Source organism: Chanos chanos, chromosome 3 (genome assembly GCF_902362185.1).
Source record: "Chanos chanos chromosome 3, fChaCha1.1, whole genome shotgun sequence".
NCBI classification, from domain to species: Eukaryota; Metazoa; Chordata; class Actinopteri; order Gonorynchiformes; family Chanidae; genus Chanos; species Chanos chanos.
In genome coordinates this window covers 52536806-52562775 of record NC_044497.1, presented here as the reverse complement: position 1 = coordinate 52562775, position 25970 = coordinate 52536806, and the positions used below count along the sequence as shown (strand labels likewise).

General features: G+C 43.1%; 1 protein-coding gene across 1 annotated transcript in view; it reads right to left on the bottom strand.

The window, feature by feature from the left end:
* unc5cb (unc-5 netrin receptor Cb) overlaps window positions 1-25970 on the bottom strand; it is a 63745-nt gene that overhangs the window by 4325 nt on the left and 33450 nt on the right. The window contains exons 5-13 of the mRNA XM_030768051.1: window positions 21166-21346; window positions 18276-18443; window positions 17940-18104; window positions 13300-13356; window positions 9214-9405; window positions 7191-7538; window positions 4701-4788; window positions 3874-4042; window positions 1-227 (exon numbers count right to left, since the gene is read on the bottom strand). The exon at window positions 1-227 is cut by the window's left edge and continues 7 nt beyond it. Coding sequence (XP_030623911.1) covers window positions 1-227; window positions 3874-4042; window positions 4701-4788; window positions 7191-7538; window positions 9214-9405; window positions 13300-13356; window positions 17940-18104; window positions 18276-18443; window positions 21166-21346 — 1595 coding nt within the window. The remainder of the gene's footprint in view (window positions 228-3873; window positions 4043-4700; window positions 4789-7190; window positions 7539-9213; window positions 9406-13299; window positions 13357-17939; window positions 18105-18275; window positions 18444-21165; window positions 21347-25970) is intronic.

Here is a 25970-nt window from a genome sequence, read left to right as displayed (position 1 = left end):
GCGTCCTGTGTGTCGTCCAGGCAGTAGACTCTGATGTTGTACTCCAGCGTGGTACAGGTAACGGGGCCAAAAATAGCCAGTTTGAGCCTCTTACTGGTGGCCGCGCTGACAGACTGTCCAACCAGACAGTATGTCCCCAGCGTCTCAGTGAGAATATGACAGGCCTCCTCATCCATTTGAATATAACAGGGAGTGGTGAAGTTTTCTTCCCCTACCACCACCACATCCTGTTTACACACACACACACACACACACACACACACACAGAGAGAGAGAGAGAGAGAGAGACATAACCAACAATTAAAATCAACAAAGAGCATCTCATAACGTTAAATAAGTCTGTGAGTCAGTGTGCGCGGCGCACGCGCGCGTGTGTGCACGCACTACCAAACGTGAACAGAAGACCGCGTGCGAATACATTGGGTAATAGCCGGGGCGCGGGGCCCCTAACGGCCGACCTCCGCGATAGCGTTCATGTCACAGCCTCTTACAGTTTCATTATGAGCGTGTGACTTGGCACTGCTCAAGCGTCCATGCCTCTCCGTCTATTAGTTCTAATCCTGACGCTTGTATGGGCACCGCACTGTCATTAATTTCATCCCATTATGAAAAAGAGAAAAGGAATTAAAATATTTTATTGTCGGCTTGGCCGTTAAACAGCAGTATTATGGCCGGTCATTAGCTTCTTAAACGTGTCCTCTGGGATGCTAGCATTGGAAGAGCGTTAGAGAGATAATTAGAAAACAGAATGGAAAACTGGGCTAATGCTGTTCAGAAAATGATTTATTTACTCAAATCTTCACTCTATTCATCATAGCTAACTCGTTGTCGCTCACCAAACACCGCTCGCGACAGAACAGGCATGTTCAAAGAAAAAAAAAAAAGAAAAAAAAAAATCACTAGTTTTCCCTCATTACTCAGAGTTGGTGAAAAGTAAAATTGTTATAATGTGGCTAAAAAAAACATAGCAGACATGAAAACCATCTCTCTTTTTTTTTTTCTCTTTTTTTGCAACATCAAACACATTTTCAAAACAGCTCCCTGCAAAAATCATCACAAATTGTCAGTTCTCTCTGCATGAAGAAAATGAAAAAAAAAAAGTATATATATATATATATATATAAATAAATAAATGAAAATAAAATAAAATAATATTTACGGGTAAAAGTAATCTTTCTCAAATGGAGTCATGCACTGCCGTCACTGTGGATATGTATTTTGACAGGTCATATCATTCGTGTGGGGGAAACTGAAAAAGCAATATTTACAAGCCCTATGTGATCAGCCAAGGTTGTCCTTACAGGAAAACAAAAAAAAAAACAACAACAACAAAAAAAAAAACGCCCCTCGGATCTATGGACACCATCAAAACTTACCACCCATCACCTACGGATATTACTTGCTCCGCGTCTGACGGGCGTGAGATGTAATCGATATTTATTTCTTTGTTTAAACGGTTGAGACACACACACACACGGCTTATATTGGTGACTCCATGGGAATCCATCAAAGTCACGCGGACACACCATAGATAAACGGGAATTGTCTTCATTCATGACAGGCCTTTTCCTTCGTCATGTGGCCCCCCCAAGCGCCCCCCCCCCCCCCCAGCCTCCAAAGTCTCCATGACTACTTTTTGCCCAATCAGGCATGTTTTTGTACACATACAGAGGACATGTTGTTTTGTTTTCACCCCACTGGCAAAATGGACTGTGTTGTGACTGCTCCCCTCCTTGGTGTATCACGGTTGGGAGTGGAAGTCTCTGCAAGCTCTTTCTCTCTCTCTCTCCCTCCTTTCTCTCTCTCTCTCTCTCTCTCTTTCAGAAGATAAAGCCTGAGCTTTTTCTTAATCACTCCTTGGCTCTGGAGCCCTCCAGCACCCTTCCATCACATCCAGAGTTCTGTGCTGTTATGTTCAGGGCTTCTGTTTGTGCCTGATGACCTTGTCAGTGGGACCGTGATCTCATTTCTAATTATCCTGCTTCACCGTGATTGTCATTGTGTTTACAACCTCCTCGTGGCTTTTCTCTTCCATTCACCGTAGTCTGTAATCTCACAAACTCTCATAAAAGCACACACACTCACACACACACACACACACACACACATCTTCTCCTCTATTTCTGAAAGCTGTAATGAATTATAAAAACGATACTGAACCGTTCACACGGCGCCAGAAGCCTCCTCTGGTGTCCGTAGCTTCTCGGAAACCACAAAATATCAATTTCTTTCTTCCTTTCTTTTCTCTTTGTCGCATACAAGTTTTAACAAGGATCTGTTTTGTCAGACAAAACAGGTCTCTGCCTCTGCGGAGCATTGGAACGGTCATTCGGCAACCCTCCCACCCTCCCTTTTGTATTTATCCTTATGAATCGCTGAAGGCTATCCAGAACTACTTCATGTTTGATAAGATGAGACAAGGTCATAGACTGTTGCTAAGCAGCTTGGATGCTGTGAGAGGGTCCTGCGGGGAGAGGAACGTGCAGTCACATTGGTGGCAGCGTTGAAGCTTTTGACAGCTGCTGGAAGCAAACTGAAAGAAATCTGCCATGTTTTGAGAATTCTTTATTTGAGGATCATTTCCTTTAGATTGTTTCTCAGGCTAAAGGGATCGCTGTGAAATCCGCGCTGTCACTTTTGACAAAAAAAAAAAACCGAGAAGGAAATAAAATCTTTTTTTTTCTCTCTCTCTCTCTCTCTCTCTCTCTTTTTCTTTTTTGCTAGTTTGATGGGCAGTTCTGTGAAATACTTTCCTAATTTTCGGTAATTGCGGAAACCGCTCCCGTTTACCCGTTAAACAGGGAGGACGTGACAAAGACCAATTAAGTCTGAGCTTCACTCTGAGGCGTTCGAGAGCTACAGCTGTTGAGAATATCTGTAAGTCTGCTGCGTAGGCGCTCACAGGCTCCGGCTTTGCCTCCTCTCCCTCACACGCCTGCCCCCTGAACGGCTAATTAATGCACAGGCTTTTGTGTTAGAAAGTGATAACAGAAGAAGGACAATGCCTGGGTGTACACAGGGACTTTGTTCACAGCTATGCCCCGCGCCCAACCTCAGATAACCAACTTATCACCATCGCCGGTATTAACGACAAGGCCGGCTGTCACGGACGTATACCTGCACAGGTCCGCCAAAAAGTCTTGTCTCTGGGGCCTCTGACGCCCGGGGGGGGGGGGGGGGGGGGGGGGGGGGGAGACGAAAGGGTGTGTGGGGGGTGGGGGGGCGGGAGGGGACAGAGTGTGGGTGATAACAGTTCGTACATGGCCGTAATCATTGAATTAACTTTCTGTTCTGTTTATCCAAGCTTCACACACCGCGGCAGGTGTCTGCGTCCGACAGAGGCGATCCCCTAGTCCTTTCATTTTTAGTTTTCTTTTCTTTTCTTTTTTTTCATTTTTGTTCGATTATCCTCCCTTCTTTCTTGTCATCTCATTTGCATTTGTTCAATCAGAACTGTCTGCCATCCCAGTGCTATCTGAATGAAGCATGTGCCCGTCCCAATCCGAGAGCCAATGGGAGGCCTTCCCGCTGTCTGCAGGAGGCTCACGCATGGCCACGCATGGTTGCAAGCACGCATACAGAAAAACTCACACACACACACACACAAACACACACGCACACACACACGTACACACACCCACACATAATTAAAACTCACAGACAGAATAAATAACAATATTTAAGGCCAGAGCCCTCACGGCGATTTATCGAAACATTTTCCTTCAGCGGACGACATCTCCAATGGAAAACAGCAAGAGAAAGTTTGGCTCTCTTTCGACTGAGGCATATGCGGACATGTTACCTCATGCTTTGATTCATACATTAATTCATATGAACAATGACACCTTCTCCCCCCTTTCCTCTCCCACTCACCTCCCACTGTCCCTGTTGTGACTGGCTCTTCAGCTGGATGAGCCAATCCTCGCTGTCGGCCTCTGCGCAGTGGTGCATGGTGATGATGACCGGTCGGGTCAGGAGGGCCCCCAGGGGTCCGCAACTCACCACAGGACTCAGAACCGTCTGAGTGTCATCCACCGATGGCCTGGAAACGGGTGCGGAGCAGACGAAAAATAATAAACAACAAAAAAAAATTACTCTCACCTTCCGCATCAAGGGTATTTATTCTCGGTATGACTCATAACACGCATCTCATTTAATATCAATCATGTTCCATTCTGAACAGTCCGTGGACATAGTTTATTGGAGTGCACATTGTGTTTTGCAGGTAAAGCATTTGTAAAAACAACTCATAAAACATTTACAAGTGTTTCTCAGTAGGGATGTGATTGTCAGTATAACTGGCTTGTTATTTGCGAAGACATATATTATATATATATATATATATATATATATATATATATACACACACACACACACACACACACACGTTTTCCTCCCTGCGCCCTCCGTCAGCCCTCAAGAAATAATCTACAGGAGGCTACTGAACTGTCATTACGCTGTTTCTCATGGCACAGGTGCCGGACTCAATAGAGAAAGGGAGCTGAGCGGTGGAGGGTCAAACTGGGAGGGCAAGCAGATGATATCTCTCTCACCGCGCTGTGTTTCAAGGTAGCGCACACACACACACACACACACACACACACACACACACACACACAAACACACAGACACACACGTGTGCTCGTAGCCCTTGTGTTGATGAATAGTGTAAAGCTGTGTGCAAGCAGTAGGGACGTTACCTCATGCTCTCCTTTCGTTGTACTGTTACGTACATCTCATACACCCTGCCCTGGGGGATGGCGCCTGCTGGCACCAACAAGCTAACGCCTGTGGGAGAGATGAAACACACACACGCACACACACACACACGCAGACACACAGCCAGGCAAAGACAGCACAGCACCATCGTTAATTTGCCAGTAAGCAACTTCTGCCATGTCCTGACCTCTGCCAGGCGCCATGTCTGCCATGCCCACCAAGGCGCCAGGCCAACAGAATGACAGGGCGCTGAAACTAAAAGCCTACTCAATGTCATTCACGACCAGGCACAACCAAAAGAAGGCTGCCGCTTTTCATTCGCCGTGTCGTACACGGACCCGACAAAAAAAAAACCCCAAAAAAAACCCCCACAGAAATTCCCCAAGCTTCTCGTCTTGTGCCGCGTGACACAGTTCGAGGGGCCGGTTTTTCTCCAGCGAAAAAGACCCCCCACCCCTGTCTCTTGCGCCAGTCCCTCAGATAAACTCATTGATTTTGCATGTCCTTCAGCTGAACTTTTCAGAAGCTGACAGTCTTTCTTCTCAAGCCGCGATAACACATGCATCGCAAGGGAGCACGACGGGACTGAAGGCACAGATACAGTCAAGAGTGTACTCCACAGACAAAACAACACGACAGACGGTATCACACAGAACGAGACGTGCCCTCTAGCCCACAATATTCACACTCATCTTCCTATAAAGCTCTTTGGCGTCCAAAGTCTCTGGTACAGTAATGCTTTATGGCTTACAATTCACATTTTTTATCGTGTTTTTGTCTGTTGATTCAGAATGCACATCTGCAAACGTATTCAGTCCTCAAGCTTGTCCGTTACTCCACGACTAAAATGTTCGACGACAAACTTTTATCCAAATCTCCATTATGCATATCATTTGTAGACTTTGGGGACTTTCATTATGCTGTGCGTGTTTGTAACTTTTGAGAGCTGACAAACAGCTTCTTCTAGAAACCCATCATGTAGCACGGGTGAACACAGGCAGTCAGTGAGCAAACAAGACCATAAGTGCACTTAAAAGTCGAAAGCGTCTCCATGTCTCCTTGAAGGGGAATCGTTATCATGTACTGGTCTTAGGTACAATTACTCACTGCTGCATGCAGAGAATCCATAAATTGCACAAATCCGATCACTTTTCATAATGAATTAATGGAAGCTTGTCCCCTTGGTTCACAAGATGGGGGGGGGGGGGGGGGCAGACATAAGAATGATTACTCTTTCAGCCTCTAATCTAAGGGACGTGTTAATCCGTTTATTACACATATGCTGCGTTAAGTCACTTTGAGAGGCGCATCACACGCAATATGTATGAGAGTGAGACGTTAGCCATATTGAGCTAGTGGAGAGCGCCAGTGAGTCACTGGGGAGCTGTAAAGTCACAGTGCCTATGGTCTGAGGATTCATCCGCGTCTCACAAGAACCAACACTGTTGCTAGGGGGAGGAGACTAGAGCCAACGCTGTTGCTATGGGAGTAGAACAGAACTTGAGAGAGATCTATTGACTTGAAGACTCTTGCCACGACATATATCTATTGAACTGAACACAGAGTCCAGCAGCACTCAATAAAATCATAGGTCCAAAACACAAATCCAGCTGTGTTTCCGCAGAACTATTTGATGATTTACAACAATACCTCTTGGATAGTAACACAGTGTTACATATACTTGTTCATATTTTTGGGTTGAATGCTACTGTGTGGCACATTTCAGTTCTATAGCCAGATAAGAAAGTTAGCAACTTTAGCATACTAACATGCTAAACAATTACTTTAGCAACACAGAACGCAGCAAAACATGTATTTACAGTAAATTGCTAAAAATAGAAAGTATTTCTTATGTTAAGTATAGTCAGATCCAAAGGGTTAATCCTGGAAGAAGAATAGCTCAGACTATAAAATGTTGTATTCCACAGTGAATTTCCTGTGTGATTTCCGCGTAATTCGTTGATAAGCAACACCTCAGAGAGAATATTGTTCTGTTAGTTTTCACAACATCTCACTTCCCTGTTTCTGTATGTCAGCTCCGATGTATTTTTATAATGTGTGTAAAGCCAGAACAGCAATGATAAAGAGGAATCGGAACCAGTGGGGAGGAATGTGTCTCTTTGTGCCTGCTACTGATGTTCGGGGCTTGTCTGGACTCTGGTACTGTTTAGTTTTATTGGTAGAGCTGCCTATAATCTCTGTTTATAGGTCAGGCTATAATTCTGACACCACTTCACCCAGCTCCTGCACCGGTCTGGAGTTCATTAAGGCAACCAGCTTCAATGAGCCTCTGGCAGCTTGCAACCCGAGCGTAAACATAATTGCTTGCTCTACCAAATATGCTGAGAGGTGCATGTGTTTTCTGTAAGATCGCTTCAAGATGTGCATTCAAAGCTAATCTGCCCTCGCTAACGCTACCCTCACCCACACACATACAAAAACACACACACGCACACGCACGCTAAATTAACCTGAATTTGGCACGATGAGGTGTCCTCCCAGGGAGTTGAAGGAGCCAAAGGCCGTGCAGGAGGGATCCCGGGTTCGGACCAGGCTCTGGGTGCGGCGGCTCATGGTGTCGCTGTCGATGAGGGAGTGGGGGAGCTTCGGGGAGAACTTGGAGGAGATGTCGGACTGGTCCTCATTGGGCGTGACCATTCCGGAGGAGTTATACACCTTAATCTTCAGGTTGGGCAGAGGGTCCAGGAGCGGAGAGTTGGTCATGGGGATTTTGTCAGCCACGTCATGGAGGGCGTACACGGGCCCGCGGTACATGGCTGCCGCGGAGGTCAGGTCAGGGGGAGCAGTAAGGAGGTCAGCTGAAAGGGAGGAAGAGAAAGGTCTGTGTTTGTATTTTTGAATATCCAAGGACACTTTCAGACAGGAAAAATCTATTCAAAGTAAAAACAAGGGCTAAATTGACTTAGGATGTGATTAAGCATGTGTGTGTGTCTGTGTGTGTGTGTGCGTGTGTGCATGTGTGTGTGCACCCTTCCCTCCACCCCCCAGGTAATTCAACTAAAGTACGAGTCGCACAAATTTATCATTAGTCTTTTTCTCTTTACTGCATTAGGACTATGAAAAGGCACCACTGCACCTCGTCAGGGAAAGTCACAGATCAGATGAGCGTTCAGCAGTTTGGTGTGGAGAGCAGATGGCATCCTTATTAATGAGTTAATCCCTCACAGGTACACAGATGAATATTCATGCTCGTGCTGAGTGGGCGTGGTGGCACGCTGAGAGCTCTCTAGCTTTCCCACCTCCTCCTCATCGTGACTGGTAGCGAGAGCTACCCACGAGTCCCTCTTGACCCATACGCCGAGTGTGCACACGCACGCACGCTCACACACACGCACGCACGCACGCACACAGGCAGGCAGGCACACACGCACTGTGTGCCTGCCTGCCGTTTGCTTGTCGCTGGCTGAAGCGATACGACCCTGCTCTACGCCTGCTCTCGGATCGCACTTCTGTTACGTATATGGACAAACAGCCGAATAGCCCTTGCCGCCATGGCAACCTGAGGTGAGCGCAGAGTCATCTGAGAAATCCTGCTAACAGACTGCTCAGGTCTTGGAAAAGGTCTGACGAGGGGATAAGGTCAGATAAATTGAGGTTTAAAGAACGGCACAGGAATTACAAACAACAAAACAGCGAATAAATTCATGATCATCGCTGAGATACTCACGTAAACAGGCGCACACGCACACGCACACACACACACGCACGCACACACACACACACACACGCACACACACACACAACCTTCACAAATCTAATCAATATCTATGCTCCCTCCCCTCAGCTCCCGTCTCCTTTCCCTGGCGGTGTGTAACATTGACCTGCGTTGTGTATGTCTGGGTCTCTCAGCATAAAACATCAATTTCAGCGTTGGCTCTGCCAGTGTGTATGCTCACCCCATTGCCAAACTACCTTTCAGTAAGCTAACTACAGCTCAGATCTAATTAACATTGAATATGCCGTATAGACAGACCTAATTATGCCTTCATGATAACTTGCAGATTGCCTTCACATCAAAGTGACAAGCATTCTAATGGTTCCCTGGCAGAGACATTAACCAGACCTCGCGTGCATTCCACTCTCATTGACGCCCTCTTTTGTGCCTTCCCCATCTCACTGGCAGGAGCCGGCCGCCTTTGAATTATGAATGTGTCTTTTCAATTCTTTCACATCAACACATATATTCTGACACATATCAATTCTCAATCCGCCGTTGTCAAATTTCGTCTTGGCGCATTAATCAAGGGAAAATGATCTGCCAGGTTCCTTTTACCTTAGGATGACATTGAGAAAATAAAGAGATGTGTCAAAATGTGTTGAGAAAACGACGGTAAGTCATATGCCGTCCGTCCGGCCGGCCGGTGACACGTCGCGGGGTGTAATTTAGACTTTTATACGCCACCAATTATTCAGCGCATGCTCCTCCAGGTTTTTTTTCTTTCTTTTTTTCTCCTTTTTTTTCTTTTCCCTCACCTGTTCGCGCTGTTTTGATACTGACTGGCTGAAAGCCTCCGTTGAGAGCGGAGGAGTCGATAATGTCCGAGTCGAAGTCACGGTGGTTTTTGCGGTAGACGAAGAGCGCCACGATGACGGAGATGACCAGGCACATGATGACCGCGATGACGATGCCCACGTACAGTGCCACGTCGTCTGTGCTGGGGGCCGCTGAGGAGCACAGGAGAGGTTATTAGTCAATTAGCATCAGAGAGTTCACAGCAAACAGCTGGTAGCCAGAACACATCAACCTCTCCTCTGATTGATAGCGGTTTTATTAAAGCTGTGTTAAATTATGATGAAAATATTATCTGGGGTCCAATATCCTACTCCCAGACAGGGCTGGATATTAATATTGCTGGAGACTTCATTACCTTCCTATGAATGAGTGGAGCTTTTCTGACTGCCACAGTGCATAAAGCATTCGCATTAAGATGGTGTTCGCCTTTTTTTAAAAAAATAAAAAAAATAAGAGAAAACCTGTGCACTGTGTCTCAGACTATTTCTATTGAAACCCATACTTCAAAATGTTAGCACAAAAAATACAAATGCTAAGATGTACATACCGGAGGTCTGGGAGTTATCGACCCATTTGAATAACATCACCGTTTTTGAATTTCATGAGGCGCACCGAGCAAAAGTTTAAAATACAGTTGAATTGTTAAAACGGTATTAATGGGTGAGTGAAAGACCAGGTTAGTTTTTTGATAGAACTACTGAAGGTCTGCAAGAACAGGGAAAGGAGAGAGTGAGAGAGAGAGAGAGAGGTGTGAAAATTGCTATGTGTAGAGGCGCAAATGACTCCTTTTCACAATGCCAAACATTTTAGGGCTTGGGGGGGGGGGGGGGGGGGGTACATCTTTACTTGAACATATTAGAGTGTAATGTTTCAAACAAGATGTATGGATTAGAAGTCACAAACAAGAGAATGGGTTATACTGTTTCAAATGACAGGGAACTGCGAAAGAACACATACCATTCCTCCGTCTTACCCCTCCCTGACTTTGTTCTCTGGCTTCACTGATAACATCTCAAAAATAACCCTGGTTTCACATTTCTGCTTTCATCTGTTTTTTTTCTCCCTCTTTCCCTACCCTGTGCTGTTTCCGGCTAAAAAAAAAATCCCTGTGATTATATGGAGTAGTAGCGAGGCTCCACGGCGTTTGACAAGCCATCATTAGAAACATCACTTTGGGCTCATCCCTGTGGAGCCAGTCCTTTTGTCCTCTTGATAATTGTGATGAATGGTCTGCCCTGTCAAAGCACTGACAACTAAGAAAATGACTCGGTTTAAAAGGTGTCTAGCAAGGGTGTGACGGCGTGGTTCGACTTTCTCCTTAACGGTGACCGCATGTCGAATTTGACTATAAAACGAACATGGAAAAAAAATCTCGATGAGGGCTATTGATTCGAAGTTAAATAGAAAACAGAAGCAGCAAAAGGAAAGAGAGAGAGAGAGAGAGAGAGAGAATTGTGTCCGAAAACAAAATGAATTTTTAGCATTTTCATTTGCAGTCGTGTTGCGCTTGGGAGCGGAGGACGTGGTGTTGAATTGTAGGAGTGCATAAATTAATATAGTACAAAAGAAGACCATAGAACACTGAGAAAAAACAAAAAACTAAACACTCCTCATTTCTCCTGCCGCTACATACCAGCTCCTCTCCTTAATGACCAAAGCCCTGGGGCACCTTTAAATTACGCCTCCACCAGCAGATGGCAGTATCAGCTACAAGTATGGAGCCAGTCATTAGCAACCAAAATTAAATATTTGAATTATATTACAATGACGTTCCATGGCTTTAACACCATTTTTGTATAAGTGCTTGAGAATAAACCTACAGGCAATGATACTATGCTGATGTCGCTCAAGGCATGAGCTTGCAAATATGCCAAGGTGTTTTTTTTTTTTTTTAATTTATTCATTTTTATTCTTACTGTAATTCTAGCACAGCAACAGTTCAATGTGAGCCTTGGCTCTCTCTTAAGTTTAATGGTCTTGTAGAGGCAGACTCTACAAGAAATTGTGTGTTTTCTCTCCCATTAAGTCTATGAGAGTGAAACGCCTCGTTTTCTATTGGAACAGACGTAAAGGTGGATGGGCAGTTTCTCAGAGACTCTTTTAGCTCTCTCTCTCTCTCCCTCTCTCTCTCTCTCTCTCTCTCTCTCTTTCTCTCTCTCTCTCTCTCTCTCCCTCTCTCTCTCTCTCTCTCTCTCTCTCTTTCTCTCTCTCTCTCTCTCTCTCTCTTTCTCTCTCTCTCTCTCTCTCTCTCTCTCTCTTTCTCTCTCTCTCTCTCTCTCTCTCTCTTTCTCTCTCTCTCTTTCTCTTTTCCTGAGGACCTGTCCATGCCTCTGTGTGTGCGCGCCTGCGGCTGACGCTCTTTTAAAAGGTAGCACCAATCAATGTCAAGATCAGCGGCGCAATGCCCCATGTGGAGTTTAATCACCACGACATCAGAAATTAATCTCCTTAATGTGAGTCGTGCCCTCCACAAAAAGAACCAGTCTGACCTCCACACTAACTCCCAACCTCTTCCAAACTTTCCGAAGAAAATGTATATATTCCTTTCCTTTTTTTTTTTTTTTTTGGAGATTACATACCTGAGATGTAAGAAAGGTTTGATGGCAACTTTCTTTTTTTTTTTTTTATCCATAAGACCTGTGTAAGTAGGAAAGCTAAGCTGGAGAGCTCCATCATGATGACGATGATGATGGTCTGACCAGATGCGGCGTGGCAGTGTAGATACAGAAATGCCTTACTGAAGCTGGGGATACAGCGATGAGTGCATAAGGAACTGATCCTATTGATCAGCCTGTGATCTTGGTAAGCTAGCAGGGGTGATACAGCAGGGGTAAGGAAGGCAGTGTAACAGGGTTTGATTATCTGCCAGCCTTTAAGCCTCAGGCTGCCAGCACTTCAACATAGGGTGCTTTGACATGGGCAAGGTGAAGCACACACACACGCACACACACACATACACACGCACGCATGCGCGCACACACACACACACCTACACACACACACACACACACACATTCTGCATCTCAAGTTATCTTTGAGGAGACCATAGGAAAGGCGAGATCTCTCCAGAGCAAACGGTGAGTAAATGTGAAATCTATTTTGGCCAGTCTGTGACATAGATACCACCAATTTTACCTCAAAATCCAAGAGCTTGTTGTATTATTAATAAACTTCGTCTGCTATGTTTTCCATAACATGCGTCTTGCTTTTTTTTCCTGTAAGACTGAGCCTCCATATCTTTGACAATAATTTCACTAGACTTTACACTGCCCTTGAAGCTTCTCAAAAAAAAAAAAAAAGAAGAAAAAAGAAATGAAACACACGCATGCACACACACACACACACAGACACCACACACACACACACACCACACACACACACACGCACACACACAGACAAACACCACACACAAAAACGGAGAGGAAAAAAGTGGAGAGGAGCTGATGAAAGTTCACAGATATCATCTAAACACATTTCCCTTGCAAGCTTTGGTGCAGTTATTTAACGTACATCCCTTCAGACTAACACAATCTTTCATACGCACTTTGATGATAGTGAGGGAAACCTAACAGGGGTGGGCATTAAAATGTATCACTTAGATTAATACATTGCTTTGAACATGAGACGACTGTAGGTAGGAAATCAGGGCTGAAAAATGAAAAGGATTATTGAAGAGTTAGGGTTTTCTTCCCCCCCCCCTCCCCCACCTCCCCGTTAGAAAACCACTGAGTAATTCCACAGTCAAGTGATCACAGAAAACCAAGTGAGAGAGAGAACTCCGAGGCAATGCTGGGCTTCAAGGCCGAAACAGCAGTGTTGTACCAGAATGCACAGGCGGTACAGAAAGGAAGAAAGGGCACACTGAGCAGAGACACAGAGAGAGAGAGAGAGAGAGAGAGAGAGAGAAAATGCTAAAAGAAACAGTAGATTATAAAGTGGCTGATTATAAAAGACAGAGACATGAGAGAATGAGACAAAAAGAGCAAACAGAGAAAAAAAAAAAGCATGAATTAAAAATAACAACAAAAAAAAAGATGAGAACTCACATGGATATGCCAAATCATTCTTGTCTTTAGGTTCAGAAGACTTCTGATACAACGAACCTTGAGAAAAAGAATGAGGAACAGGGGTGGGGTGAGGGTTCAAGGGGGGAAGAGAGAGAGGGGGGGAACGAAAATCAAATTTAACACAATTTGATTGAACAAAATCAAACAAGACAACAAAGGCAATGAATAATGATCACGCAAGAAAGTGATTTTTCTCTATTTGCTATCACTTTCTTCCATTTTGACTTGGCTCCGCAGACAAATGAAAGGAAATAAAGGGTTGGAGCGCAGCTAGCGAGAGAATCGTTCCATCCGTCAAGCGGACTTTAGTGCTTCATTAGGACTAATGGCCAACTGGAATGGATTGTTTTACGTTGATAAACAGTCTCTGAGTCCATGAGTTAAGGGCTTTTCGAGTTTAATATCTGGCAAGAGCCTGTGAGAAATCGCCACGTCCTGAACTCTGAAGGTGGCTACCATTAGCACGCGTGACTCGTGCTAATGCAGCATGTTGAGCGCTGGTAAATCCAATCCTCCTTTTGAATGGACACGGTAAGAACAGCCGCTAACAAGCCCTGTGTGTCAACCCCGCACTCACAGCAGTGATAGCGCTCTGAATCAGAGGGCATGTTATGTACACAGGACAAAAAAAAAAGGCTTAAATGCAAGGGACGCTAAGCGTTCACTGAACTGACTGGAGAAGGTGGGGGGGGGGGGGGGGGGGGGCAGACAAACAATGAACTCTTTGTGTAGAAGCAGTCAAAGACGGAGACAGAAAGGTGGATATATCGATGGACAGAAAAATCAATCAACTGATGGATGGAGGGTTTATGACCATGTAATCAGACATGAAAGAGAAAGAGAGAGACACAGACAGAGAGAGAGAGAGACAGAAAGAGAGAGAGAGAGAGAGAGAGAGAGAGAGAGAAAATGTTGGTTGTAAGGTGATTGTTCTGCCTTATAGCCCCTCCTGAACATTCCTCTGTAAAGCTGAGGGGGTCTGTGCATGTGAAGAATCAGGAAGCTCATGAGCCTAAGTTTGGTAACGGTGAGAAAAACAGACATATGCAGGCATGACTGGCACACCCAATCTGTCCTTCACAGACGACACTGCAGAACGTTATGAAACTCCACAATCTTCAGAGATCTCCTCCTGTTTGGGCTTTGCACTCGTGGACAGAAACATATTTTCAATCTATGAACCACTGATACATTTTGTTTCTCAGAGTTCGATGTATCCTAGTCAAATTTGTAACATTTTTCTTAAATAATTACTCCCAGTAATGTTATTCACTAAGAAAATACACAAGAAAACATTAAAAAGTGACTTACATGTGCATGTCAATAACATATTGTTCGTATATTGGAAAATACAGTGTGATAATATACTGGCAAGCACAGCATTTAAGCAACTGCGTAATTATCGGTATATGAATATTTTATGATGAAGCAGGGAGAATCTATGAATTCTAACAAGCACAACAATACTTTAAAAATAGTTTCACACTGAATGACATCTATATTCACATGAACAGATAGCGGGTTATTAATTATTCAAGTCAATTACTGATACATTTTGCAAAATAATGAGACACATTACTGTTTCCTAATGGAGAGGAAATAGTTAATAAACCGCTATTGACACATACCAAATGAGAAGTGAGCACAATCTGAGATGAAGACAACAGATTGCAAAATTATGCTGAGAAAAGCAAAAATTAAGCAATAAATTAATGATCCCCAGTTGTAGCAACAAATACAAAAAAAAAAAGAAAAAGAAAAAAAAAGAAAAAAAGAAACATCAACTTACTTGGCCAAGAAGAAGTCTGAGGTACTGTACTCTGAGTTCAGCACTGGCTCCATTGTTTGATAAGACTAAAAAAGCTCACATTTGCCCTTGTGTTTGTGTCTGTCCTGCCCTTTCAGCAGATCGATATGTCAAGAAAATGTCATCTGTCTGAGAGTTGAGTAACCGAGGCCCTCAAAACCAACGTCATAACAAACTAAGACAGCCGGAGAAGAAAACAAAAACACGAGTCAGAAAAAGTCAAAGGGATTTAACCGAGAAAACCGAGCTAAAAAAAAACCCCCAACAAAAAACAAAAACAGAAACAAAACAATACATGTATCTTTTAAAAAAGTTTCAAGGTCTCGTAATTAAATACCAAATATGATCTGTTATGATAATACGTACAATCAGGTTTCCGTTGAGGTATAAAAAGTGATATGTTTCAACTCATAACAAAATACATTTCCCATCACCGAAGTGGTATATCTATTAATGCCCTGGGAAACATAACGGCCACTTTTCCAGTAAACCGCATATACAACGCAAAATAAATGACTGGTTATACGGAGAGGACGGGCCAGAAACTGGATGGGATGAAGGTCCGGTTCGGGGCAAGGTGCGTTCACATATCACATGTAATACATTCACAATGATATTTTCCATAATGTGAGCTTTCAGATAATGTGAATTTCTCTCCAAATGCACGTTGAGACGGTCATTAGCTCGGACGTAAGTGGTTTCACCCTCTTAACTCAGAACGCAGGGGAAAAAATCAATCAGAGGAAGTGAGCCCAAATCTATATCATTATGGGTTTTATATCCTTCACAAACCAGTCATCAATCTGGCAGAAAAAAAAACCAAAAAAAAAAAACCCAACAACTAATGTGTCCCGCAATGGATTTGAGGGAGAGGGAGAGGAGGGTTTCGAAACGCCAGGGAGAAGGAGAATGTTCCATACGAATCTGCTCAGGCCTCGCACGAGTCGTCTCTGAGTGTTTCACGAGATGAGCAAACACAGCAGGCATACGGGCAGTCTTATCTTCCGGGAGCTGTCTGATCAATGTATTCACTCACTTGACTCTCATCATTTCTATGCATATGCATCTAAAACGAAACTGACACCAGATATTGGATTCCTCAGATAGTGATGCGCAATGCGATTGTTAGTCCCATTTTTTTTCTCTGTCTTTTAACAGCTTAGAATTATCAAACGAAATTTTAGACAAGTTAGACTTGAGGTCTTGAATAATCAAAAAATAATGCCGTACTCATTTTTTATTTGGTTCATGTGTTGGTGTCAAATAACATTAACCACAGAGAAAGGAGAGCAAGCCAAATAGCGAAGACATTTGGCATTAAAGACGAGCCTTGGTCTTTGCTCATCGTGCGGTATACAGACAGAGCCACAGACTGGCTGTTTTTCAGAGGCTTTCTCCCTCTAAGGTGACTATGTAAATGTGAAAATGTTGACTACATGCTTTTTTGGAATGTGAAATTATGAACCCATCTGTGGTCTTATCTTTGGCTCTTTCTCGAATAAACGGGTAAACAGAAGTGAGAATGTCGTGGCTGAGCCCACAGGGAATGGAGCTGAAATGAAGGATTAGCAGATAAACAGAGTACACACACACACACACACACACGCATGCGCACACACACACACACACACACACACACTCACATACTCTGTTTCAGAACGTAGCAAAAGTTTGGACAAGTACAAGACACCAAACCAGCTTCAGTGTTTCAAATCTTTTCCAGCCTCTGCAATCCTAAATGTCTCCCAAACAGAAAACAGGAGGCAGTGTTGGCCAAACAGAACTCACTGTTTGTCCTCTCTGCACAATTTAAAACACATAAACGCAGAAACAAACATTAATACACACGCACACACAACACACACACAGACACACACAGACACACACACACACACACACACACACACACACACACACACTACTTAGAACATGTTTCTCTATCTACAAAAAAAAAAAAACTAAACAAAATCATAAACCTAACTGCACACGACTGGCTTTGGAGCTCGGAGCAAAACAATAAAGATTAATGGAATGATTACAGAGCACTAATACAGATAGAGACAGAGACATTGCCTACTGCTACTCCACTCCACTCAAGAGTTTTAAAAAATCTGCAGAGAGCAACAGAGGTAACATAAAATATTTGTCTGCTTGTCAACACATGTAATTGCCTGTTGGAGAATAACAGTAGGTCTATGCTTGTTTGACTCGGGTGGCCCCAATTTTCCTTTTGGTTTCACCAGCTCAGTCCCATGCTTTTTAAATTAGGGTCCAAATCATAGTAATCACAGACGCTTTGCAATTATGAAACTTTTCTGTAAGTACGTTATAATCACTTTATCATTATTTTAAATATAGCTCCTGAATGCACAGCCTGTGACGAGGGTAATTACTTTCAGCGATGCTTTGTGTGGCGAACTGGGCTTGAAACGCTCACATATTCTATATTTACACCCTGCCCTTGGCACAGACAACGTAGAAACATATTGTTTTCAGCTTATGCATAATTTTACTCTATGCAACAGTCTTAGTTTTCAACTCTCCTGGAATATATGGAAAATAATTTTTCTTTTTTTGTTTGAAAAGGACTGTGAGAAAGAGACATAATCGAAATGGAGTACAAGAAAGAAAAAGAATGTGGAGAACTGCAGAGAGTATTCTACAAGCAGAATGAGGGGTAGGTGATGTTCGGTGTGGGAATTCTGTATGGTGTAAGAAAAATGTTTCGGAGCTCCATATAAAACAGGGCAATAAATTTCCCCCTCGATGAAGCGAAGAGGAGGGGAAGAAGAGTGGGAGTTTGGCTACTCACTCTGCATACAAAGGCCATCTGTACAGTTCTTCGACTGGAGAACCATCCCTTCGCAGTCTTTCCCCCCGTTTTTGGGGGCCGGAGCGCTGCATTCTCGTCTTCTCCAGTGGGTACACTCTGTCCCACACGTAGACCACTTACTCCACTCTGTCCACAGGCCGTCCACTGTGGAAGACAGAGGCCAAAATATCTTTATATATATATATATATATATATATATATATATATATATATATATATATATATATATATATATATATACTTCAAACACATGCACGTTTATACAGAATAAAGATCCGTGGTAATGTCTGTGTGTGTGTGTGTGTGGTTCCGTACCTGGGCAAAGAGGGTTACACGCCAGTTTCTGGATAGCTTGGCCTTCACAGATGGCTCCCCCGTTCAGAGGCGCGGGGTTGGTGCAACTGCGAGTTCGTTTCTGGTACCCACGACCACAGCGACTGCTACACACAGACCACTCGGTCCACGTCGACCAACCACCGTTGACTGCCAAAGGAAATTAAACAAAAAAATTTTAAAAAAAAACAACAACCACAACAACAACAATAATCAAAGCTTAGAGCTATTTTGTTTGGAATGTTCGAAAACAATCTCACATAATTCTCACAAGGATCCAAACACTGTAAGTTATTTGAGTATGCAAAAAGAAAAAAAAAATGTTTTCCTCACATTTCTATTGCTGAGTGCAGTTGAATGGAGTGAAAGGAATTGAGAGAGAAAGAAAAAGAAAAAAGAAAAAAAAGGAGAGACTCTCTAGAAGTAGTTATTATCCATCAGAATGCTATGCATCATTTTTGAACTGTGGCATTTGTAGTATCTCACTCATTCCTAATCTAGCCCAGAACACAACTGGAAAGAGCCACAACTGAGAGCAAGATTGTGGCTTTGGACATCTTAAGACTCTTAGCTTCTCATCGCATGAAAAGTGATGTGCTTTTGGGCAAACCCTAAAATCAGAGACTAGAGGAAGGCAGCCAGAGCAGTTACTCGTTAAATCCTGGGTTTCCCTCTTTTTTCTGCCTGTCTCTCCCTGTCTTCAGAGGCCTCCTTGTTGTGGTTGTGATGAAATTTCGAGTCTGATCTGCTGTTTTTCTGTTCATAGAGAACTAATCAGGAGAGAAAGAGAGTGTCTTTGGTTCGGGCTAAGCTCTCTCGGTGGACCTCCGCAGACTCCGGCAGATGACATAGCTGCGACAGGCGATGGATTGTGGTGCATTCTTCTGAAGATGAGCTGAGATCAAAGCTCTCTGCAACAGCCTACTGTCCTCACAGGCTGCATTTAGGGCTGAATAAGCATGCTAAGGATTGTGACCCCAGACACAGGAATCCGGTACAGATACTTTTGTGGCTTTGCACTGCTACTCTTGGACTCACTTGAGCCACACACACATGGCGAACCAAAGCGAATGTGTTTTTTTTTTGTTTTTTCTTCTTCTTCTTCTTCTTCTTCTTCTTCTTCTTCTTCTTCTTCTTCTTCTTCTTCTTTTTCCTAGGGCAGCAATAACAAAGACATGGAGGATGGTAATGAAGGGAGGGAAAAACGTACAATAATAGAGCCTGTTTAATCTCAGGGCTTTCATGACCGTGCGGGTGATGTAGAACGCGGCTGTAGAGACCCTGACTGGAAGTTGGAAGCCAGGAGTGAAAGATGGAGATGAAATTTGACCTTCGATGACATCACCAGCTCCAGCATTGGGGCATGGGGTGGGTGAGGGGGGGGGTATACGGGATACTCTGCAGTGTATGTCTGGGAGGATCCTTCTTTCCTGTCTAGGACCCAAAGATTAGCCACAGACTGAGGAGTGCAGCCAAACAAAACATACACACTTCCCCTCAAGAGCTAAAAGGATACCGTAATGGCTGATGCGAAGATTGAATGTATTTTAGGATATGCAGTTCTTTTTTCTTTTCTTTTTTTTTTTTTTCCTTCTTGCTTGAAATCATGAAATGTTGATTATTGGATCAGTGACACTCTACCAGGCTGCTTTGGGAGCTGCCAGACAATGCTCAGGTTTTTATCCTCACAACCAATCACATTGCTTTCCATTACGGAAAATGCTTCCATCTCGTAGAGTAGATCATTCTACCCGGGTGGAGTAGAGAACATTTGTATTTCCACTAGGCTTCAAGAGGATGAGAGGCCAATTTACTACAGCACAGAAGAAAGAAAATAACAAGTCTCTGTTTTTTGGGGTTTTTTTTTTAAGCAGTCCAGGGATTTGACATGTAAAAGATTCATAAACAAAACTAAACAACAACAACAACAACAACAACAAGAAAAAGCCCCCCTTCTGCCAGTAACCAAGATGTTTTCACTTGTTGAAGGTCATTTTGTCTGAAAGAGTTCTCATACTTTACACTAACATAGCAGGTGCTTAAATTTGACTTCACGTCATATTTCTTCAGCAAGAATCTTAAGTCTCTTCTTTGCTGTTATTCTCTCTGAATCGTCTGAGAGCGTCAGCGGGGGTTCTCCTTCTAAGCAGTTCCAAGTTGTCAGCAGCTCTGTCTGCTCTTAAGAGGAAAATTCTCTTTATACCGGGAAACTCTGAGGGAAGATCAAGACCCACAAATCTACTAAGGAGAAGGACTAAGGTGCTTAAAAGAGAAGCTGTACTACCCAAAACAAGACTGTCAGAAATTTCCTTGATGCAAGGCCACAAATAAACTGAGTCAAACATTACAAGTGTAGGAAGTTAGATAAGATTTTTTTTTTTTTTTCAGCGTTCTTGGATCAAGATGTCTGTAAAGCTATTGACAGATGTTTTGCCTGGGTAAGATAGCGGAAAGGAAGTAGATTGGTGAGAAGGAATCCTGATCTTAGAAAACAGCCATCAAATATTGACACCACGAAGACTCACATCAATATTTGATGACCAAAAACATGGTCATTCCATAATTGTATGAAATGTCACTGCAACCATTGTGCAAAACGTTAACATATCCAAAGCCCCCATAGCTTTAACTTAAACTTCCTTTGCAGGGTTTTGTTTTTGACGCCTCTGAGCAAAGAAAACTGACATCCGAGACATTTGTGTTGAAAATGAGAATGCGAGTTGAGACGGGAGAAGGAGCGGCCGACGCGATTGCGTCGAATGTTGACTCGGGCGTCAAATATTGACACTTGTCCGCCGCGTCAATATTTGACGCCGGTTTCCTGACAACAGGCAGCGCTAAAACCCAAGGCAAGCTGAGAAGACACTGTTACCGTAAACTATGACGGTGGCTGTGGTGCTCCTCCTCTTGGCGACTATGTTCTTGGCCACACAAGTGTAGTTGGCGGTGTCTGACAGGCGGGCCTGTTTGATGATGAGGTTGTGATCGATGGTGATGTAAAAGTTTCGGTCGTCGGCCGGGTCAATGACTTCCTCGTTCTTCAGCCATTCCACCTGTGTGAACACAACGGGAGGGAAACTCTTCAGCACAGACGGCGGAGAGAGCTGACATCAAAGAGCAAAACGAACAGAGCAGACGTTCACACATTAATCTACTTCGACTCGATAAATCAAAGGGAAACATTTAAGGTTACGTTTCCTCTCATTTTCCGACTTACATTTCAATAAAGTCATATTATGGCTGGACTGTTTATGTCTGTGAAGTTCTGGAGTGTTCCATAAAACGTCAATACCTATCATGTTCTCTTTTTATTTCCTCAGAACAAAATAATACAGCCCTGTCAGAGACGGAGAGGAGGAAATACAGTGTTATTGTTGGACCTGAAACACTCTCTGACCTTTCTTTATGAGTTTGCCTTTTTTCCCCCAAATGATCCTGCTATTGAACCTGAGGTCATATCCGGAGAATGACGATGGTTTTCGAAGTTTTATTTCGCAATAAATCACTGAGGTTTCCTGCTCGATGTGTGGACGCGGTGCCTCAGACCGTGTCCGGTCAATACTGCTGAAGACACGGATCTGACTCAGGGAATGTCTAAAATCTATGGTCGGTGTTTACAACAGTCTAATGCTCTCAGATCACGAGTCTTGGGGGAATACTTTGGAAGGACTTCTGAAACGGACGAGGAGAGGGACCTATCCGGTGCTAAGTCTAAATCACCGACCGTTAAGATCTAACCTGAGTCTAGCTAGTGGTGTGGTTTTGTGATCGGAATTCGATTCGTCTTCAAAGATTCACAGATTCTTTTTTTTTTTTGTCTTTTACAGGTCCCTGAACTACTTTTTCAAGAGAATTAAAGTTGCCTTAAGTTCAGGGAAGTAGAATAACTAGTGACATCACTTTAGTGCTATTTTCAGTAGGCTTAAAAACTAATGAAGACGACTGTTGTACCTTCAGTCTTCCATTCAGTACCAATCAAAGAACATTACCATTTCCATAGGCTTCCAGCAATGATTAAACTTTCTTGCTCTCTGTCTATACAATATATGCCTGGATTAATTTCGCACTACCTTTTTCTGTAGAGATCACTTCTAATCATACCTGAAGCAATTTAATTGGGATTCCACACTGAAGAAAAGAAGAGAAAGACGGAAAAAAAAAAATGTTTCTTTCAAAGTCGAGCTTCATTTTAACACTTGATTCAAGTACTTTAAACATGTAGAAAATGTCATGGTGGATTATTTAATGCTTATTCATATAGTATTTCAAACAGCTGAAAACAGGGAAAGAGAGTTCATCTATCATTCATCAGCTCTTTTTTGATATGTGTCTCCCCTAAAAATACCATCGAGCAAGACGGTACCCTCCCGTCATTAGAAGAATAATCGTATGGAAAAAAAAAAAAATATTGCACATGATGTGCAGTTTTCATTTTATTGCTTTCCATTACTGTTCATGAATAATGAAGTAGTTTAAGTGAGTCTTTAAAAAGATCATAAAAATTTCTGTAAACACTGCTGAAGCAGATGTGAGACATGGAGGACAGAAAACATAATGCTGGTTGAAGCTGGACACTGCTGGGACATTACATAATCTGAGCTCCATCCTGCCCCTGAAACATAGCCACACAACTCTAATTCACTGCTTCTCTACTCCAGGCATGTGTACCAACCAGATTAGAAACCCAAGAACTGGCCAGAGTGAAATAAGTATTTGAGGTATTTGAATGGCTGGGCCGTGTCCCAGTTCTCTTCTGTGTTTTCCCTGGTGACCCGGCTCCTTTAATTAACAACGAAAAACGGTGGTTTTTGACGAAGACTGTGTGAGGCATTTACATTATGTTTGTTTTATATCCCTCAAACAAACTCGGCCCGGTTAGAATTTTCATAGCTTTAATAAAGGACATACAGTCAAAGAGCGATTTAAGAGTATTTACACAGTCATTCAAATACTTAACATTCTAACCCAGGTCTGGAACTGGAACCCCATGTTCAAAAACCAGGCGCCACAGTAATCAGTAGATTAAGTTGAATTGGGTACGGTACCGCCTGGACAAAAGCAAAAATCTGCTCTTCTGTGGACTAACAGGAGTGGAGTTGAGAGATGCTGTTTTAATTGTACTAAAACTAATGAAAGAACCGCACGACCTCCACAATTTCAGAACATAAACATACAGACAGAACGCAGTTTGCCTTTACATTAAGGCAAATTTGTACAATCCTACAACATAATCATTATGATAGCAATGAAACTAAAGTAGGTCCTGATATAAAAATCAATGAGGATTACAAAATAAATCCACGAGGCCACTAGAGAGGCTAGGAGCGATTATGTGCATCATTCAATTTGCTAAAGTAAACAGGAAAACAGTAAACACGGGAGCACAAAACAGGAAGCCGCTGAGATAAGGTGAGCGTATGTGTCTGTATTTATCACAGTCGTGTGTTAGTCGTTCGCTGATTGGACCGGGCATTCCCTGCTGGGACGGGAACAGTGTTATTTTAAACCTCTGTCCCAAGAGATTGCTGAGTTTGGCATCTGTTCAGTATGAGAGAGAGAGAGAGAGAGAGAGAGAGAGAGAGAGAGAGAGAGAGATTCCCGCATTTTAAGGAGATTTATTCACCTGTATTTCGAGTTGCCTCAAACAAGGCCAGTGGCGAAAACCGAATTTGTGTTTGAACTGAGCGAGGTCGATGATTGCAAAATAGCAAAGAAACTCCAGACAGCAAGTTGCGGAAATAGAGAGTACCTGTCACGCGCCTAGATCAAAAACAATAAACCTGTCATAACACACAGCGAATGGCTATCTCACCTGCGACCGGGCCGCACGATTCACCCAGTCGGCTGAGACTTTTCTGAGCACCAAGGAACAAAAAAAAAAAAAAAAGAGGAAGAAGAAGAAGAAGAAGAAGACAAAAAGAAATGAAAGGAACATTTTACAGTTCAAATCCACTGGCCGCTATGAATGGAAATTGTTGCTCTTACCCATTCTGCCCGATACATAAAAACGTCCATGATTAAGACTGACTGTATAAAAGGGGATGGAGGAGGGGATGGTTGGATGAAATCCATTTGTGATCCATTTCATCACAAATCAAGGAGGTAGGCTCCCAAAACGCTCTGTTCAGAAGTCAAGTGCTGTACAGTATGAGAGGATAATTAAAAATTGAACAAAAGAGCAATCCTTTTAGTGCAGAGAGATGTCAGGAAACAGCCCGAGAAGGAGGAGAAGGAGAAATCTTCCTCTCGGGCTGTTTGACAAATCACCTTCTTCATCCTCAGCCTGCCACAGGTGCATCAACGGCGCTTCTCTCTCTCTTTCTCTCTCTCTCTCTCTCTCTTTCTCTCTCTCTCTCTCTCTCTCTCTCTCTCTCTCTCTCTCTTTCTTTCTCTCTCTCTCTCTCTCTCTCTCTCTCTCTCTCTCTCTTTCTTTCTCTCTCTGGTTATAAGACCTCACTCAATTTTACATAAAGAGATCAGACTAAGTCAGTCATCTATAGTGAGAGTCACTTAAAAACTTAAAGCTGTTAAAGATTAAGATACGGTGGAGAACAATAACAAAATTCTCTTTCTGTATGAAATGCATGAAATTTTCTTCTTATGTGAAATACTGTAAGCAGGGACATGTATTCATACACTATCATACAGGTGTATTTACACTCACTCACTCACTCACTCACTCACTCACTCACGCACACACACACACACACACACACACACACACGCAAACATGCAAGCATCCTCTCTATTATGCATCGACGCTGAAGTCTTTCTCCATCTTGTTTTGTCAGAACAAGCTCTCTTGCTCACTTTCTCTCTCTTCTTTGTTTCTCTCTCTCTCTTGCTCTCTCTTTTGCTTTTTCTCTCTCAGACAAAGCACTCCATTCATTATTGGTTGATTGTCACTGAGATGTTCATAGCAATAATTGCCACATTTCTTGTCATTAATAGAGGGAAACTGCCACATGTCAGCTGTCATAAAGCCAGGGATTTTTCCTCTCCAGGAAAGGGACAAAAGATGGAGAGTGAAAAGAGGGCGAGAGAGAGAGAGAGAGAGAGTGACTGACTGAGTGAGTGAGTGAGTGAGAGAGAGAGAGAGAGAGAGAGAGAGAGAGGAGTGGAGAGTGAGAGAGAGAGAGAGAGAGAGAGAGAGAGGGGAAAAAAAGAGAAAGAGAGAGCGAGAGAGAGGAGCAAGGCCATAAATAATGGCAGAGTCGTTCTGCACAGTAAAACTGAATGTCTTTCCCTGTTCTCCTCATATCCTGCCATGCAGACAGGATAGTGCAGAATGCATATTGCTCTTGATTAGAACCTACTTTGCGACTAATATTCACAGAGGAAATTAATACAAATGGTCATTACACAAATAGAGAGAGGCATTAGCAGCCAATTATTTGATTCAAACTCCATCAACACTGGCTGACATCAATTTAATTTTGAGTAGCAGGGTGTGTTGGGGTGTTAAAATGTTTGTGCATGCGTATATGTGAGTGTACATTTGTGTGTGTGTGTGTGTGTGTGTTTGAGTTTGAGAGCGACGTGATAGTGTTGTTTGATTGAGTGCAGGGGTAAAGATGCAGGAAACCCACATTAATATTTAATGGAGCGGAGTAATAGCTTTAAATGACACTAGCATTTAAATAATATTCAAGATGATCAGGACCGGGAAGCAACAGA